Consider the following 14494-nt stretch of genomic DNA (forward strand, 5'->3'; position numbering starts at 1 on the left):
CCTCTGGAGAGAAGCTGACGTTAACTACTTTCGGCAAAAGTTGTGACATTACAGGAAACACTTCTCTCGCAGCTCGGTTAACGACTAGGAAATAAAGTCAACACTCGTGAGAGAAACTTACTACCACCCATTTACTTAAGTTAACGACCAAAAAGGCTAAAGTCTCAAGCTTAATCAGCGACTTCAGCGCTGTATACCGATCCTGTGTCGCTGTCGGAGAGACTATATCCAAGTCAGGCGTTCAGAGCTCATATAGTTCGTTTATAAACGTACTTTGAAATTTAAAAGTCTTCGGAGTGAAGTTGAACCCATCAGCAACCTATCAGGGCAAGAACAAACGATGTTGGGTGAACTTTAAGTGAGAGAATAAAAACAAAAATCTCCAGCTAGAGTGTCTGTGATTTCCACTAAAAAGAACACAACAGTGTGAAGCCAAAGATGGCTACATGTCCTTCTTCGCTTACCAACTCAAGTGTTGCTCCGCAGTATCGTCTGCTGTGTGAAACCTATGAGCGGACGCTACACTACACAAACCACACATGTAGGGACATTGACTGTTGCAATACAGCTTCCGACCACTAATGTCCTCACTGTGCAAAAGACTAGTTACACAGCCGTTGGGCAATGAAGAAATGACGTGCAATGTTTGACTTTACATGGTTTGTATTGACTTTAACTTTAATCACAAACACTCCATTGTCGTCAGTAGGGTTAGTAGTATCGCCTTTTTGTCCACGGATCGGTCGCTGATAACTTTATCTTCCATTTAGCGACTTCATATTTTCTACAATATTGTGTAAAACATCGAGAGCCTGAAATAAGTGGGTTCACACCGATAGTACATCAGGGGACCTGTACATGAACTATGTTAGAACCTATATAAATACTAAATTAATAAACAGTAAGTCATGGCCATCTAGCTCCCCACGTCACTTGTATCAAAGCTACGACTGAACCACCCTGTCCGGGAATTACTCGCCCGTCGAATCAGACAACACACTCCTTCATGTATCTACTTTCCAGGCTAAACTAACAGCCATGGTATGATTGTTTTCTAAAAACACAATTATTGTTAAGACAATGTGAACTTCACAACAACCATTTTTGGGGTTATCTAGTACAATCGTTGAATGTCCAGAAATGATGTCTGAAACTCATTCGAGCCTTTGACTTCGAGATGACCTATTCCTAAACGTCTCGGTCCAGGGAATAGTCGGAGCCGCGAACTCGAGAAGGAGTTGACGTTAATGCGAGATGACAGGAAAGTCATGAATTAACTTAGCCGACCACCTCTTTGGAGAGACATAACACATACCTTTAGGGAAACAATCCAAGGTGTCTAGATGTCCACATTCATGCTGACCCAGTGACGAGGAAATCCTTACTTCTCCGGACTTCTTCCTCAGTTTCGTCCAGCTGTCTGTTTGCTAACGTTAGCGTTAGCCGGCTAACGTTAGCAAACCAATGTTAGCTAGTAGTTGTGCCAACTAAGCTAGCAACTTTTTCTAGCGACATGCACCCATTGTTGTTGTCTCCGTGTTTGTCAGGACAACCAAAACTCCAGGTCTGCTGTGAGATTTCTAGAAAGAAACGTCGCTACCCGCCTCTGAGGTTGGCTTTCCCGGGTTACTATGTTGATGTTTCTCAACAGTGAAAACTGTGGTATCCAAGACGGGTAGGTAACCGAGACCGAACTATCGCGAGATTTGGACCACGTCAAACACTCAAAGCCCCACCCAGTGCCCGCGCGCACGCGCATCCAGACATACACACGCACACACAGACCATAAAATCACCATGAATCAATATGTGATAATAATAAGACAAAACTACGTATCTAGCTGTGAAGATGTAAAGAAAGATAAAGTATGCTATACAACATTTGTTATATATATATAGCTAATTCACTTTTTAAGGAGTGAACTAAATAAGCCATATATATATATATATATATATATATATATATATATATATATATATATATATATATATATATATATATATATATATGGCTTATTTATATATATAATATATATAATAGTGTTAGATGATTAGGCACAAGTATACAATTAAGTATGTGTATCATTTAGAATTTTGCATATTGTAGAGTTTCTTCCTTTTTCAACCGTTTAACTGAAGAAAAAATAAATCATGAATTAGTCAGAGCCAGACTGCAAACACATGCAGTCTGTAGTACGTCCAGAAAAAGCTTACCTGCTGCTCCCAATACACCTTATATGCATTTAGTGCCACCGAGAGGCCTGAGTGTGCATCACATGCAGAGGCACACTACCGCATCGATTCGCCTTGTACGTTACACTCATTCACAAAACAATAATTATCATATAGCCCACTAACCCCAAGTCCAGTTCATTTGAGTGATTTTTCATCACAAGATTATTGCTTCATTTTTTTTCATTTGACTGATTTTTATTAGGGCTCGAGTTCTGGTGCCTATGGCAACAAATGGAGTGCACGTTGTAAAATGAAATGGGCGAAATAGTTTGATGATGTTATTTGTGCCCACTGTTTAACAAGCGAGTCATAAATATAAACTGCAGCATATCCTGTCATAACCATGCAGCCATAATATTCAGGTTTCCAGGTTATGGCTGCTTGTTTGAGTACGCAGAAGGCAACAAGTATACCTGTATCCTACTTGGCTGTTCATGAGAACACACTAAGTTGCATGTAGAACTATATATATATTACATGACATATCATAGTCATACAACAGCGGTTTTAATTGTATTTTGGGATCTTTCCAATAAAAGGTGCTGTAACGGACTGCTCCAATTCCCCCCGCTTCCCCTTGGCTAATAACCTCTCTCTCTCTCTCTCTCCCTCTCTCTCTCTCTCTCTCTCTCTCTCTCTCTCTCTCTCTCTCTCTCTCTCTCAGTACTGGTAGGGGGACAGTACGGTGGACGTTGTCGTACAGTATCTGCCGGCACATTTTTATTTTCTGTGGAAAGATGAACGACATGCAAAGGAGTTTTCTCTTTTTAGGTAAGAAATTCAGCGTAATTTATATCTAAACAGGTATTAATTAAAAGCGCTTATGACTATGCATCAACAACAACTAAAGATTATTTTTTGGCAGAGGTTGTGTTTGTGTACCACCCAGAGAAACGGGGTGCAGAAATCCATAAAGAGGAATTCCTTCAATCTCCATTGATAATACTGGTCATTGAAATAGATACGTGAATGACTGTAAAGCTGCATGACTTAGAACAATTGTCTGCAGTTTTGCCGATATAAAAAAACAATTTTTCATACTACATTTTTACAGGGATTTTTTCTTTCTTTTTTCGATTAAATATTTTTGAGAGTCCTGTGTCTAAGAAACTGTGCAAAGCAGATATATTTTTTTTTTCTATAAAGTATTTTTTTCTAAAGGTTCGATCCTTAAGCTTATTTCAACTCAACCTCATGCCTGATAAGCCTACACAACATGACAAAATCAGCGATGTGCAAAGACAGTGACAGAGTACGATCTCTTTTCACATTTACCAATGCAACAGGCTGAGACAGGAGCCTGAGTCATTAAACTCCTGCTAATACAAGAGGATCAAATCTTCATAATCAGTGTGTTGCTCAGAGTGACAGAGCAGGTGACAGGCACATTGAGGCAGACTTGAATAATGCTCTGCAAATTACTGGGTGGGCTTTGCCCAGATAATGATCAAACATTCAAGTACTGCAGAAGAAATCTCTTCCTGGCTTAATCTCAGATGTTGGGAAGGCAGAGATCATTACCTCAAGGAAGGAGGAATTAATTAAAGATGAAAAAATCAAGACTACATTTGCTCCAATTAATTAAAAGGAAGTGTCTGACAAGTTATTGATGAGGTTTTACTAAACTGTCACTATTTGCTTTTGGAATCCATCTGTCAACTTGTTTGTTTGTCTCTGCCCTTGTATTCCTATTACCTGGGACTTTATCAAATGTTATGTAATAAAGATAAAGAAATCCATCAGATATAGAATAACAGCCTGTTTTCTCAAGTCATGGAAGGTTGACACTAAAGGAAGAGGCAGTTTGAATAATCACTGTTTGGATGACAGGCTGCTGGAGGCAAACACTGTGTTGCAGTCGACTTCATCGCTTCACATCTTAATTTTTCCTGAAGTGGAGCTTTACAATTGCAGTCATGCAACCTCCGACAACACCCAGTTATACCGCTCAGTAGTTCAAGGCAGGTGATCAGCTTTGTTCTTGAATTGATCAAATGATCTTGTGAATGAGTGCAAATGGTTCAGCCCTGCTTCTCCGTAGTGACTTGTTAATTATTTCATCACATTAACATTTGTCATCTACCATCCCCAATCCAGTTTGGCTATATTTTCTTTTTTATTGTTTTTTTGTTAATATTTTTCTTGTCAAGTGCTCAGATTGTCTTGCTTAAATAAGACTCTCGTCTCTCAAATTGCAAATTGATTTTCACGGTGTATAAATTAGTGCCTCTGTTCAGCAATCAAACGAAACCTGACGGGACCTCTTTAACTGAAACAAGCTGTATGTTACTTGTACCACCTACATTGCATATTCACAATGCTGAATAATTATGATTCATCATTTACAAAGATAGTTAATCACACTAAATGGTTCTGTTAAACTCTTGGTAAATACATAAAGCACTGACAGCACACTGTCCAGAATGCTGTCAGTACATGTTGCTATGTTTCAGTACAGAGTGGCTTCCTGTTATGCCTGATAATAGATCTGAGTAAGGAAAGCAACATATTCTTATTTGAAGCTGTTTTCTACAGTTATGTGTGCAATATATATATATATATATATATATATATATATATATATATATATATATATATACACACATCTCTTTCATATCAGAGCAGGTATTATCTTTCATGTATATGTGTTGTGTATAATGGTAACCATGTTTCCAATACAGTGTTGTTTCCCCTCAGCCTTGAGAATGAGTTTGGCAAAGATTTAAATGGCAGTGGCCTTACTGCCATAACATCCCTTTGGAAAACAATGTTATACAGCAATAATATGTCTGTCCAAGACATTCTACCTAATATCATGGTCTATATATGGGATAAATGCTGTAATGTTGTTGTGCAGACATCATACCCTAAAAGCCTTCTTTTTTATTTATTTATTTTTTACGATTTTATGCTCTGACTTATACTTTCCATATAATTCAATTACTTTGTGGCAGTATCCCATTAGATATAAGTGTTTGATATGTATATCAATATATTATTTAGTTTACCTTGGCGAGGCTGCCTGAACTGAACAACACAAATACAACAAAAATCAATAAAATGTGCAGTGAAGCATGTTTTTTTATTCATATATAGCAACTGTTAAGTTGGACACCATGTCAAAAAAACGTTCTCTGTCTCCCTGTTTCCCAAACATCTTAACATTACTGAAACTTTATGATAAAAGGATATTATAAGACCGAGAAAATGCATCATGTTCAACCCTATAACAGTTTGCCTCCCATGAGGCTACTTTCCCTTCCAATGATTGGACTTTAACAGTGTCGTGGTCCTATTAGTTTTGTTGATCATTACTCATCTCATGTGTCAGTGATGTTGTGTAATGGTCTGTCGTGGAAGGTCATCACAGCGGTAGGATCTCTTTGAGAGGCGTCTGTCATGGTGTACCTGGCTGCAGTTAGTCCGATAAACTATGGAAAATGAGCACAAAGCTTGTCTGTAACTCTTTCAGTGGCTGACAAACGTATCAAACTCTGATCTATTTAACTCCAAATAGCATGATAACATTCAAAATTATACTTTGTTGTTTTATAATGTTCCTAAGGGTGTACATGTCTAATATGAAGCAAAATGTAAGAGACAACACCGAACACTAATCCAGAAGTTGAACTACCCAGCAAGTTCAATGTCAAATGTCTCACTCAGGCTTCCAACTAATCCAACGAATTGATTGGTCATCCAGTGTTCATGATGCAACACTGACATTATGATAATCTGAAACTTTAATAAACCCACCAGCAAAATTGTGTTGTTCCAGAAATAATGTGTAATAGTGAAAGGATAATCATAAAAATACAATTAAAGTAAATATATGCATGAAATGAATGGCATAGAACACCACGTTGTGCAGTTGGGATAATTTAATTGAGATGCATGAATGAAAACTTTAGAAATCTTGCAACAAAATTATTGATGGATTGCCATCCAATGATTGTGTATTCATGGTTCCCAAACAATGATTCAGAAAGGCTTTGGTGATCTCGTGATTCACCTGGAGGTTTACAGTTGTGGCATTGAGTTAAATGTCTTGCCAACCATTGGCCTTAAACACTATTACATTTGTGACAGATATTTATACCCTTCTCAGGAGAAATCCTTCAACCTTTGGTGACCTTTTAAAAAGAGTAGTCTACTCCATCGACTTTGTGCTCCAGTCACATTGTCAGACTCACAATTGAAAGTAAAAAAAAGGATAAAAATTGATGCAGCAGAACCAGAGATATTGTCTTTTTTTATTACTTCCTGGGGCCACAATGCGACTCGACTACTGACAGTTTGGTTGAAGATTCAGGCACACCTCCTTCGATCTCTAAATTGTAGTCGTCAGCTCCAACTAACGCTGACTCAAGTTACATCACCTGAGATCATGTATTAGACTTCAGACCCTCCCTCTGGAGCCACAAAAGGCTTTGTACAATACTTTTCCAAAACATTCAATGGTAACCAATGTTCCCTCTAATTTTTTCAGCACTGAGCAAATTTTTTTTCTTTCTGAGCGCACATTTCAGCACTGTGAGCAATTCGCAACCACGCGACCTGCCGAAAATGACCACAAGCCTGCGTTAGCCATAGGGGATTCAAAGAGATGACAGCAAATGCATCAATATGTATACAAGGTTGATATTTATTCAATATCCTTTATAATGGCTGGACATTTTAATGATGGTGTTTTACCCGTCAGTTTAGTTGAACTTAAAGGATCTTTGTTGAACTTCAATAAGGGGAGGTTATGACTGGTTCACTGGTTATGACTGATAATGATATATATAAACAAAATAAAAGTATCAAAGGTGTTTAGTCATTTATCAGCAGGTACAACATTTAAGTGAAACTTCATTGAAAGAAAAATGTTAATGCAGTGCTTAACAATAATTATAGGCCTATTAAATTGACGTGATGTCATTTTTCCTAAAGGTAGCCTATAAACAATGTAATAACTTAATATTCTTCATCTTTAAATATGTCTGAAAGTTTCATCCTACCTGTGTCAGTTTGGACTATTTCATCTACTCATGTTTGAACGTTAGGCAGACCTTTTTCTGGGGCACCTGCTCTGCCTTTCTTTTCGCCATGGTAGCCTATAACTGCTGGAGCAGGGCCCACCAAGAGTAGCCTAAACAGCGTCGGCGCTAGCTCATGTGGCGCTCTAAGCGAGCTTCACTCCTGGCGCCCAGAGGAGGACAGTGGGGGGGGCAGAGCGCTAGCAGAGGTACAGAGAGCGCAAGGCGAGAAACGGGACGCTGATTGGCCAAGAAGACTCGACACGTCACATCAAAGATCTTATTATTGTGGCGATGGCTCACTCCTATCTCAGAAACACTGGCGCAAAAAAGATTTTTAACCCCTGAAAAAAATTCGTTTGTGCGGTCTGAAAAATGTGCGTGGTCTGAAAAATCTATTGCGCGGCCACTTCGACTGGCCTTCGCGGCGCGCACGCACGCAGCTTAGAGGGCACACTGATGGTAAACCCCTTGATACCTTGATGTGTAAAATTGCTGACTTTCCCCTTTAAATGTCACATGTGCTCACATGTATCCAATACTTTGACTTTGACAATAGCATGCTTTCTGCTTCTGTTTGCTCACTGAAATGCACCAGTGTGGAATAGAAAGTTTAAAATTGAATATGTAGATGTTGGCACTGGCTAATGCACTCTGTATAATACAGGCCAGTGGCTTTATTGTGAGAAAGCCACAAGGTCTAAATTAGCGGTTGGCTGAGCTAGAGGATATAAGACTTCTAATTGAGAGAATCCATATACACTGCATGTGCCTACTCTAGTAATGCTCTATTATGTGTCAGTGTCCCTTACTCTGTTCAGTTCATTCGGTCTTTGTTCTTTGGTTTCTACAAGGCCAACACAGCTGTAAGATCCACAGCATGTGACCAACACTTAACTTTGACACAGTCAAACACTGATATGTGTGAGTAGAATATTGTTCCTCTGTTCCCACTGGATTGTGTTGGATAACTCTGAAAGGTGTTGGTCTAACAGTGCGTTCAAATTCAAACCCTAGATGCACCACAAAAAGATGCATGTTCAACCCTTTTTGTCATATCTGTTTTAATCCGTCATTTTATTACAATATTCTTCCATTTTGCTGTCAAATTTGTATAACTCAAATAACCAGATTTCTAGCATTAAATGTAATTTCTCAATTCCTCTTTTAGACCATTTAAGCTGTCCCCAAGGTTTCTTAACATTGCGGCTGAATCTCCTGCACCTCGTTAGAAACATGATGGTTATTTTCGGCTGGCTCAAATATTATATTATGCCAGATTCCCTTCAAACGCCCATTAGAGTAGATCCTGGTGACATAAAACTCCCTGACACATGTTTGGCCACTTACCATGTTGACATCCAGGTTGAGGGGAGGATGTGGTGGAAATACAATGTGTAATCAGGCGGTTGTGTGTGTCGTTGGGGGCAGCAGGTGTGAGAAGGTTCCTCGCCTGCACCTTCACTCCTCATTAGTAACCTTGTAGACACCTGGCTGTCAGACAAAGAGCGTAAAAACAATTTAGATCCTCTAATGTTCTGATTCAGTTTTCGTAAAGACTCACATTCTTTTGTAACTGGAAAGTCACCACGTATAGCTGAGAGTAACACATTAGATTTTGGATAATGGCACTATGAAAAGCTCAGTGACTAAGGCTAATCAACAACTAACCTCTTAAAAGCTATTAAGGATGATTAATTCAAACCACAGTCGACTTTCTTGGTAGTTTGGTTTTGATAATTGTGTGGGGCAACCACAGTGGAGTGCAGAGGAAGCAGTGTGTTGATGTTTTAGTCATCGCATTGAAGTGAGGGTGTTTTTTAGAGCACTGTGGGTCTGTTTTTCAACCGCTGGTATGTGTCTGCCAGAACTAATGGTTCTGACAATTGTTGCATAAGGGAGAAGAATAAAGATGTTTTCTTCTTCCTCCTCATTTCTGGTCACAAAACATTGTTTTCACTTGTGTGCTTTATTTTAATGCCGATATTAAAGGAATAGTGAGACGATTGGGAAATACGACAATTGGCTTTCTTGCTGACAGTTAAATGAGAAGACAGAATATAGACTGTGAAGACAAAATGTATCACATAGGGATTGTTTTGATCTGTCATCTTTCCTTTTTTTTTTATCTCACTGGCGATCTCACACGCAGATGGTAGATGACCATAAACAAGTCACTTAAGTGCGTCAGTATTGAATATACTGTATAGTATGTATGCATAAACACAGTCTAAATGACCTTTACTTTAATGCACCATAGAGAAGCCACTGCTGATAAGATATGTACTGACTTAAAGAGCAGCCTTGTGCTTGTGGCAATTTACAATGCATGTTTTTTGTCGTATATACTTTCATGCCAACATCAATGTCTGTGTCCATTTTAGCAGCTTTCATCTTCTAAAAGTGGCCTATTTGTCAATCAACCCTTTACTAACCATATTTGTCTCAAAAAAGGTTTTGGTGTTTTTATCAGCCTAATGTATTAGTATTGATCATGGGCATGGCACCTGTCTGAGTCAATTTAGTTTTCCTTTGTGGTTTCTTCTTGTGACTGTTTTTTTTTTTAGGATTGTATTCCCCACATCTGACAATGTTTAACTTAAACACCTCTATATGTTAACTAAATTGTCTTGGCATTCTTGTTCAGTGGCAGCCAGTTTGAAAACATAATTTGCAAAATGGATATAGTAAGCTCCGGATCAATGAAAATTCTCCTGACATTTCTCACACAGAGCTCCCCCTAATGGGAACCATCTGATTGGGCATACATATATTCATATCTATATATTTCACTGGCCTTCTTTGACTGAGTCTCATGGACATACTTTTGCAGCACTCAGTAAAGCTGGGGAAAGAAGAAGGAGGGCCCCATTCTCTCTGGTCTCCAGAGCAGCAGTAGAGCAGGACATTCTAGGTGCCAGAGGTAATTGTGGTGTGGAGGTAATGGACAACATGGTCAATCAGAAACATCAGATTGTTTTCCTTAAAAAAAAGAAATGCTGCTTTAAGAAATCATTTATATAATGTATTATAAATTGATTTATGGCAGGGTAGGTCACTCAGTAAGGACCTTTATTAGATTTGAGGTATTTTTCATGTCGAGGATACACGTCCAGTTGGACTATTCTAATTATTTTGTTTATTTACCAGTTTATGTATGTATATAGAATTGGGAGGAAGGCAAACTGGATCTACTAGCACTGCAGCTGCATTTCACTGTACTTTTTAATGTAAAGGACAATAAACTTGGACTTGAACTAGTGGTCGACCTGCAGCAATGTAGTTCTAAAAAAAAAACTCTGCTTCATCCCGGCATTGGAACTGTATCCGGTTGTAGTTGTAACCCCCACTGTCTGACTGTCTCCTTGTTTCTCTCGAATCATTATCACTATTATAAATGCTAAAAAAATTGAAGTATGATATTTCTCTGCAGAAATGTGTCTCTTTAGCTGCTAAATGCTCCACTATGTTCACCAGCTAACTTTGTCAGCTGCGTGGTGCAGAGCTGCTAGCTTACAGTGGGGTTAACGTTAGCTATAAAGATAAGGAGGGTTAAAAAAGGTTGTAGGCTGTAAAACCAAAACAGTAAGTTAAAAAAATGCTAAAGGAGAGACTATAATGCCGATATGGGATTTTGTAAATCACAGCTAAAATGAACAATGTTTATTCAGTATGGTCACCACCAGTTACATTCGTTAGCTCTAAAGAGCTGAGCCAGCGTACCTTGCCTCAGGAAAAAATTAATGGTTGATGATTCATTTGCAGATTCTTTGCCACATTTTTCATTTATTTCATTTTCTTTTCTTCAGTTTCTGCAAAAATGTTGATATGTGGAGGTATAAATGGAGACCTTCAGAAATCAAGGAGATGAAGCTTTCTTGCACAATTGAAGCCATCATCAGCTCAAGAGGGCCTCTGATCATCAGTGGCCCATTCATAGCATGGTGTCCACTTATTGACAGCATCCAATTAATTGCTTTCAACGTACTGAAGCAGTCTGATGGATTTTAAGCAGATGCTCATGACAGTTAAACAGCTTTTATCCTTTCATCCCACTTGCTCTGTACAACTCCACAATATACTCTTTTTAACGGCTTGATATTTTCACTGCACAAATTATTCAGAACCATTTCTCTCCGAGGGACCATAAAACCAGAAATCTATCATTTGGGTAACTGAATTGGTGAGGACTCCATAAAGCAGCAGCAAAACTGCTTTTGCAGCATGTCGGCCAATAAGATATATTGAATGCGTGACTTGCTGAGCATGTACCTGAAACCAGAATGAAGGAGAAGATGTGTTGAATAAATATCTCTCCCTCTTTTTCTTCACGCCTTGTAATTGCGCTATTAAGCATCGCACCAGTAATATTTTATGATTATTTGTTTTGAGGGTTGCATTACAGTTATATAATTGTTTTTTATGCTCGGAGGACTAATATTTTAAACTGCCTGAAGGAAGTGAGAGCTATTGGGCCATTGGCGAATTGCCAAGCTGAACAAATTCATATCCACCCAGAAGAGTCTCTTAAGGCTTTTGACTGTTGTAGCTATAATCTATCACCCAAATCTAAGCCAGAATTGCAATGAGCCATTTTGCATGGTTGTGCATAAAAGTAGAAGAGGCTCAGATGATAGTGAAGTTGGTCTTGAAACTAGAAAGCTATTGAAAAAATCTGAAAAGCACTTTTGGACATTTTACATTTGCTTTTGAGACGGCCCCTGACTTCAGCTTGTCAGTTTCTTGTCTACTGTTTCCTGTCTAATAAAACATCCAAAAAACTGTTTTGTGAATCTTGGATGTCAATTACATTTTGTCTAATACTCCCTTTCCTCTCTGCAGCACTATGCTGAGATCCCGGGCAGCCTTCCCACCATGCTGGAACTGGGCTCCGGTTCGGTCAGCTCTCAGTCTCTGACAGGGGACCACAATGCTTTGGGGCCACCGAGAGCCCCATCAGGGGAGGAGTGTTCAGGAGGTGGTCTGGGCATGGGGGCGATGTGTGGTAGCAGCACCCCGAGGCACCATATCCTTCACTCGTCCCTAACAGACTGTGAGAACTGGCAGAAGCATCGTGCAGGACTGGCCGCAGAGTCGAGCCTGTTGTCTGAGTCCCACTCCTTCCTGGAGCCCCAAAATCTCTCAACCAGCTATGACACCCTCTACCTCCCACACATGTCCAGCCATGCTGCCCCTCCACATCCGAACCGTCTTGGCCTATGTCTTGACGTGGCCTCGACTTTCGACGTTGGAGCAGGAATGTTAGGGGTGGATGGAGATTTGGCGGTCAGTCCCAATGTGATGAAGCGACGCCGAGGCGGCCTGATAGAGCAGAAGGACATTGTCAAAGCCCACCAGGCGCATAAGATTCACAGCACACCACAGGCACGACGCAAGGAGTGGGAGTGAGTATGATGCTGATTTACATACAGAACCCTGGTTCTCTCTTTATTTTACCTGCTAAATTATCCTGAGCTTCATCCTAAATATAGTAATGTAGCAGCAGACCACAGCAACACAGCTGTATACAATAAGGCCTTGACCATATGATAAAATATGCTATCGCGATGCTTTGGTGTACAATTAGAAAAGAAGATGCAAGAGTGATGTTGACAGGAGTTACAATTGTACAGATAACATATTATAAATATTCAATGCATGGGTTTGTGTATGTCACAGCACTGTTTAGTGAGTATGAATGACAGGTGAGAGAGACCGTTCTCATGTTTGCACACAGCTTAGCTTAGCATAAAAACTGAAAACAGCTAGCCTGGCTCCATCAAACAGTACCAACATTCACCAGTATTTAAACACCACTAATTAACACATCTAGTTTATTTAATAAGTGCAAAAAAAGAAAGTTCAGGGATAACAATTTACTTTACTCACTACTTTATTGGGGATCTACTTTTTGGCTGTGAGTTGTTGCTGATCCCAGCCAAGCAATAGCAAGCAAATAATGAATGTAATATTTCATTTAATGTTCTAATTTGTGAGCTTTAGAGGTGCTGATAGGTGGATTTCGTCAGCTGTTTCTCCTGCTTTCAGTCTTCTGGCCAAGCTAAGCTAACTGGCTGCTGGCTGTGTGTGTTTTTACTGGTTTCCTGCCCTGCGGCGCTGTGGATTTTCTAGCTGATTATAGCAGTGACGCCCCCCTCTGTTTCCCTGCTGAAGCTGGGCCTTCACCTCTCGTGGTGTTGACACCCTCTGTGCCCCCCTCTCCTGCCTCACCACAGGTACAGGATGCCACATCCCATACTGAGTTATGTCTATGGCCAAAGAGACAGAGGCTCGGGGAGCGTGACAGCGCAGAGAATGTGGGAGGATAGATGGGGGGTGGAGAGGAGACAGATGATGACAGTCAATGAATGCAGGGGAAGAGATGAGGAGGGAGGAGAAATAAGAGGCGTAATTTGCAGAATGAGAACTCCTTCTGCTTTAATTTGCATTTGATATTTAAGCCCATGTGACAGTGGTATTGATGTGGTTGATTACTGGATCACCAGGCCTGTTGAGATGCTCAGTCATGGGCCAGATAACTATTCTCTCCCCTGCCTGATATAATTATTACAATACTACATGACAGATCTACACTTCATCCGCTGAGAGTACAATGACCAGAGTGAGTCAGGATATGTAACAACCATGAACATCCACCTCTCAGGACCACTTAGCAACAAACCCACAGCCACCTGACAGGAGGATGGAAAATGAGATGTTGCACCTGAGCCAAAGTGTGCACCTGCTTTTGTTATTCAAAGGAAATTAAGCGGTTTTCAAACCAAGCTGGAGCAATATGTTAGTTTGTCCCTTGTTTCACTAGTCTTTAGCAAGATATCTAAAAGTGCTGGTTGAGTACGATACAGTTATGGATGGATGTTTGTCATCCCTAATTACCTACTTCTATATAGTTACCCCATGGTCATATAGCTCCACCATCACATTCAAATTTTCCCTCAATCTACTCTTTTAGTCATGACAAGATATCTGGAAAACGTTGCTGTGGACATTCATGACTTCCTGAAGATAATCGTTGTTGTCTTATTGATTTCCAGATGTTTTCCCAAGTTCTTGGGCCAAATTTCCCAGAATGGCTAGCGTTCCATGAAATGATTTATGTTCCCAAGAGGATGAACTTTTGTGACCCTGTGACTCTTGCACCTGTTTCACATTAACATTTCTAATTTCAAACGGCAGACATAGATACATACTGTAGTTTGTTAAACTTTGCAGAGTGT

At 39.8% G+C, this 14494-nt stretch overlaps 1 protein-coding gene across 1 annotated transcript in view; it reads left to right on the plus strand.

The window, feature by feature from the left end:
- Positions 1 to 12104: 12104 nt before the first annotated feature.
- Positions 12105 to 14494, plus strand: part of cacna1ea (calcium channel, voltage-dependent, R type, alpha 1E subunit a) — a gene marked incomplete at its 3' end in the record, with an annotated part of 75284 nt that continues 72894 nt past the window's right edge. The window contains exon 1 of the mRNA XM_079220577.1: positions 12105 to 12661. Within this exon, the coding sequence (XP_079076703.1) occupies positions 12132 to 12661 (530 nt within the window). The 5' untranslated portion in view covers positions 12105 to 12131. The remainder of the gene's footprint in view (positions 12662 to 14494) is intronic.

Source organism: Taurulus bubalis, assembly GCF_910589615.1.
Source record: "Taurulus bubalis genome assembly, chromosome: 7".
In the NCBI taxonomy this organism is placed as follows: Eukaryota; Metazoa; Chordata; class Actinopteri; order Perciformes; family Cottidae; genus Taurulus; species Taurulus bubalis.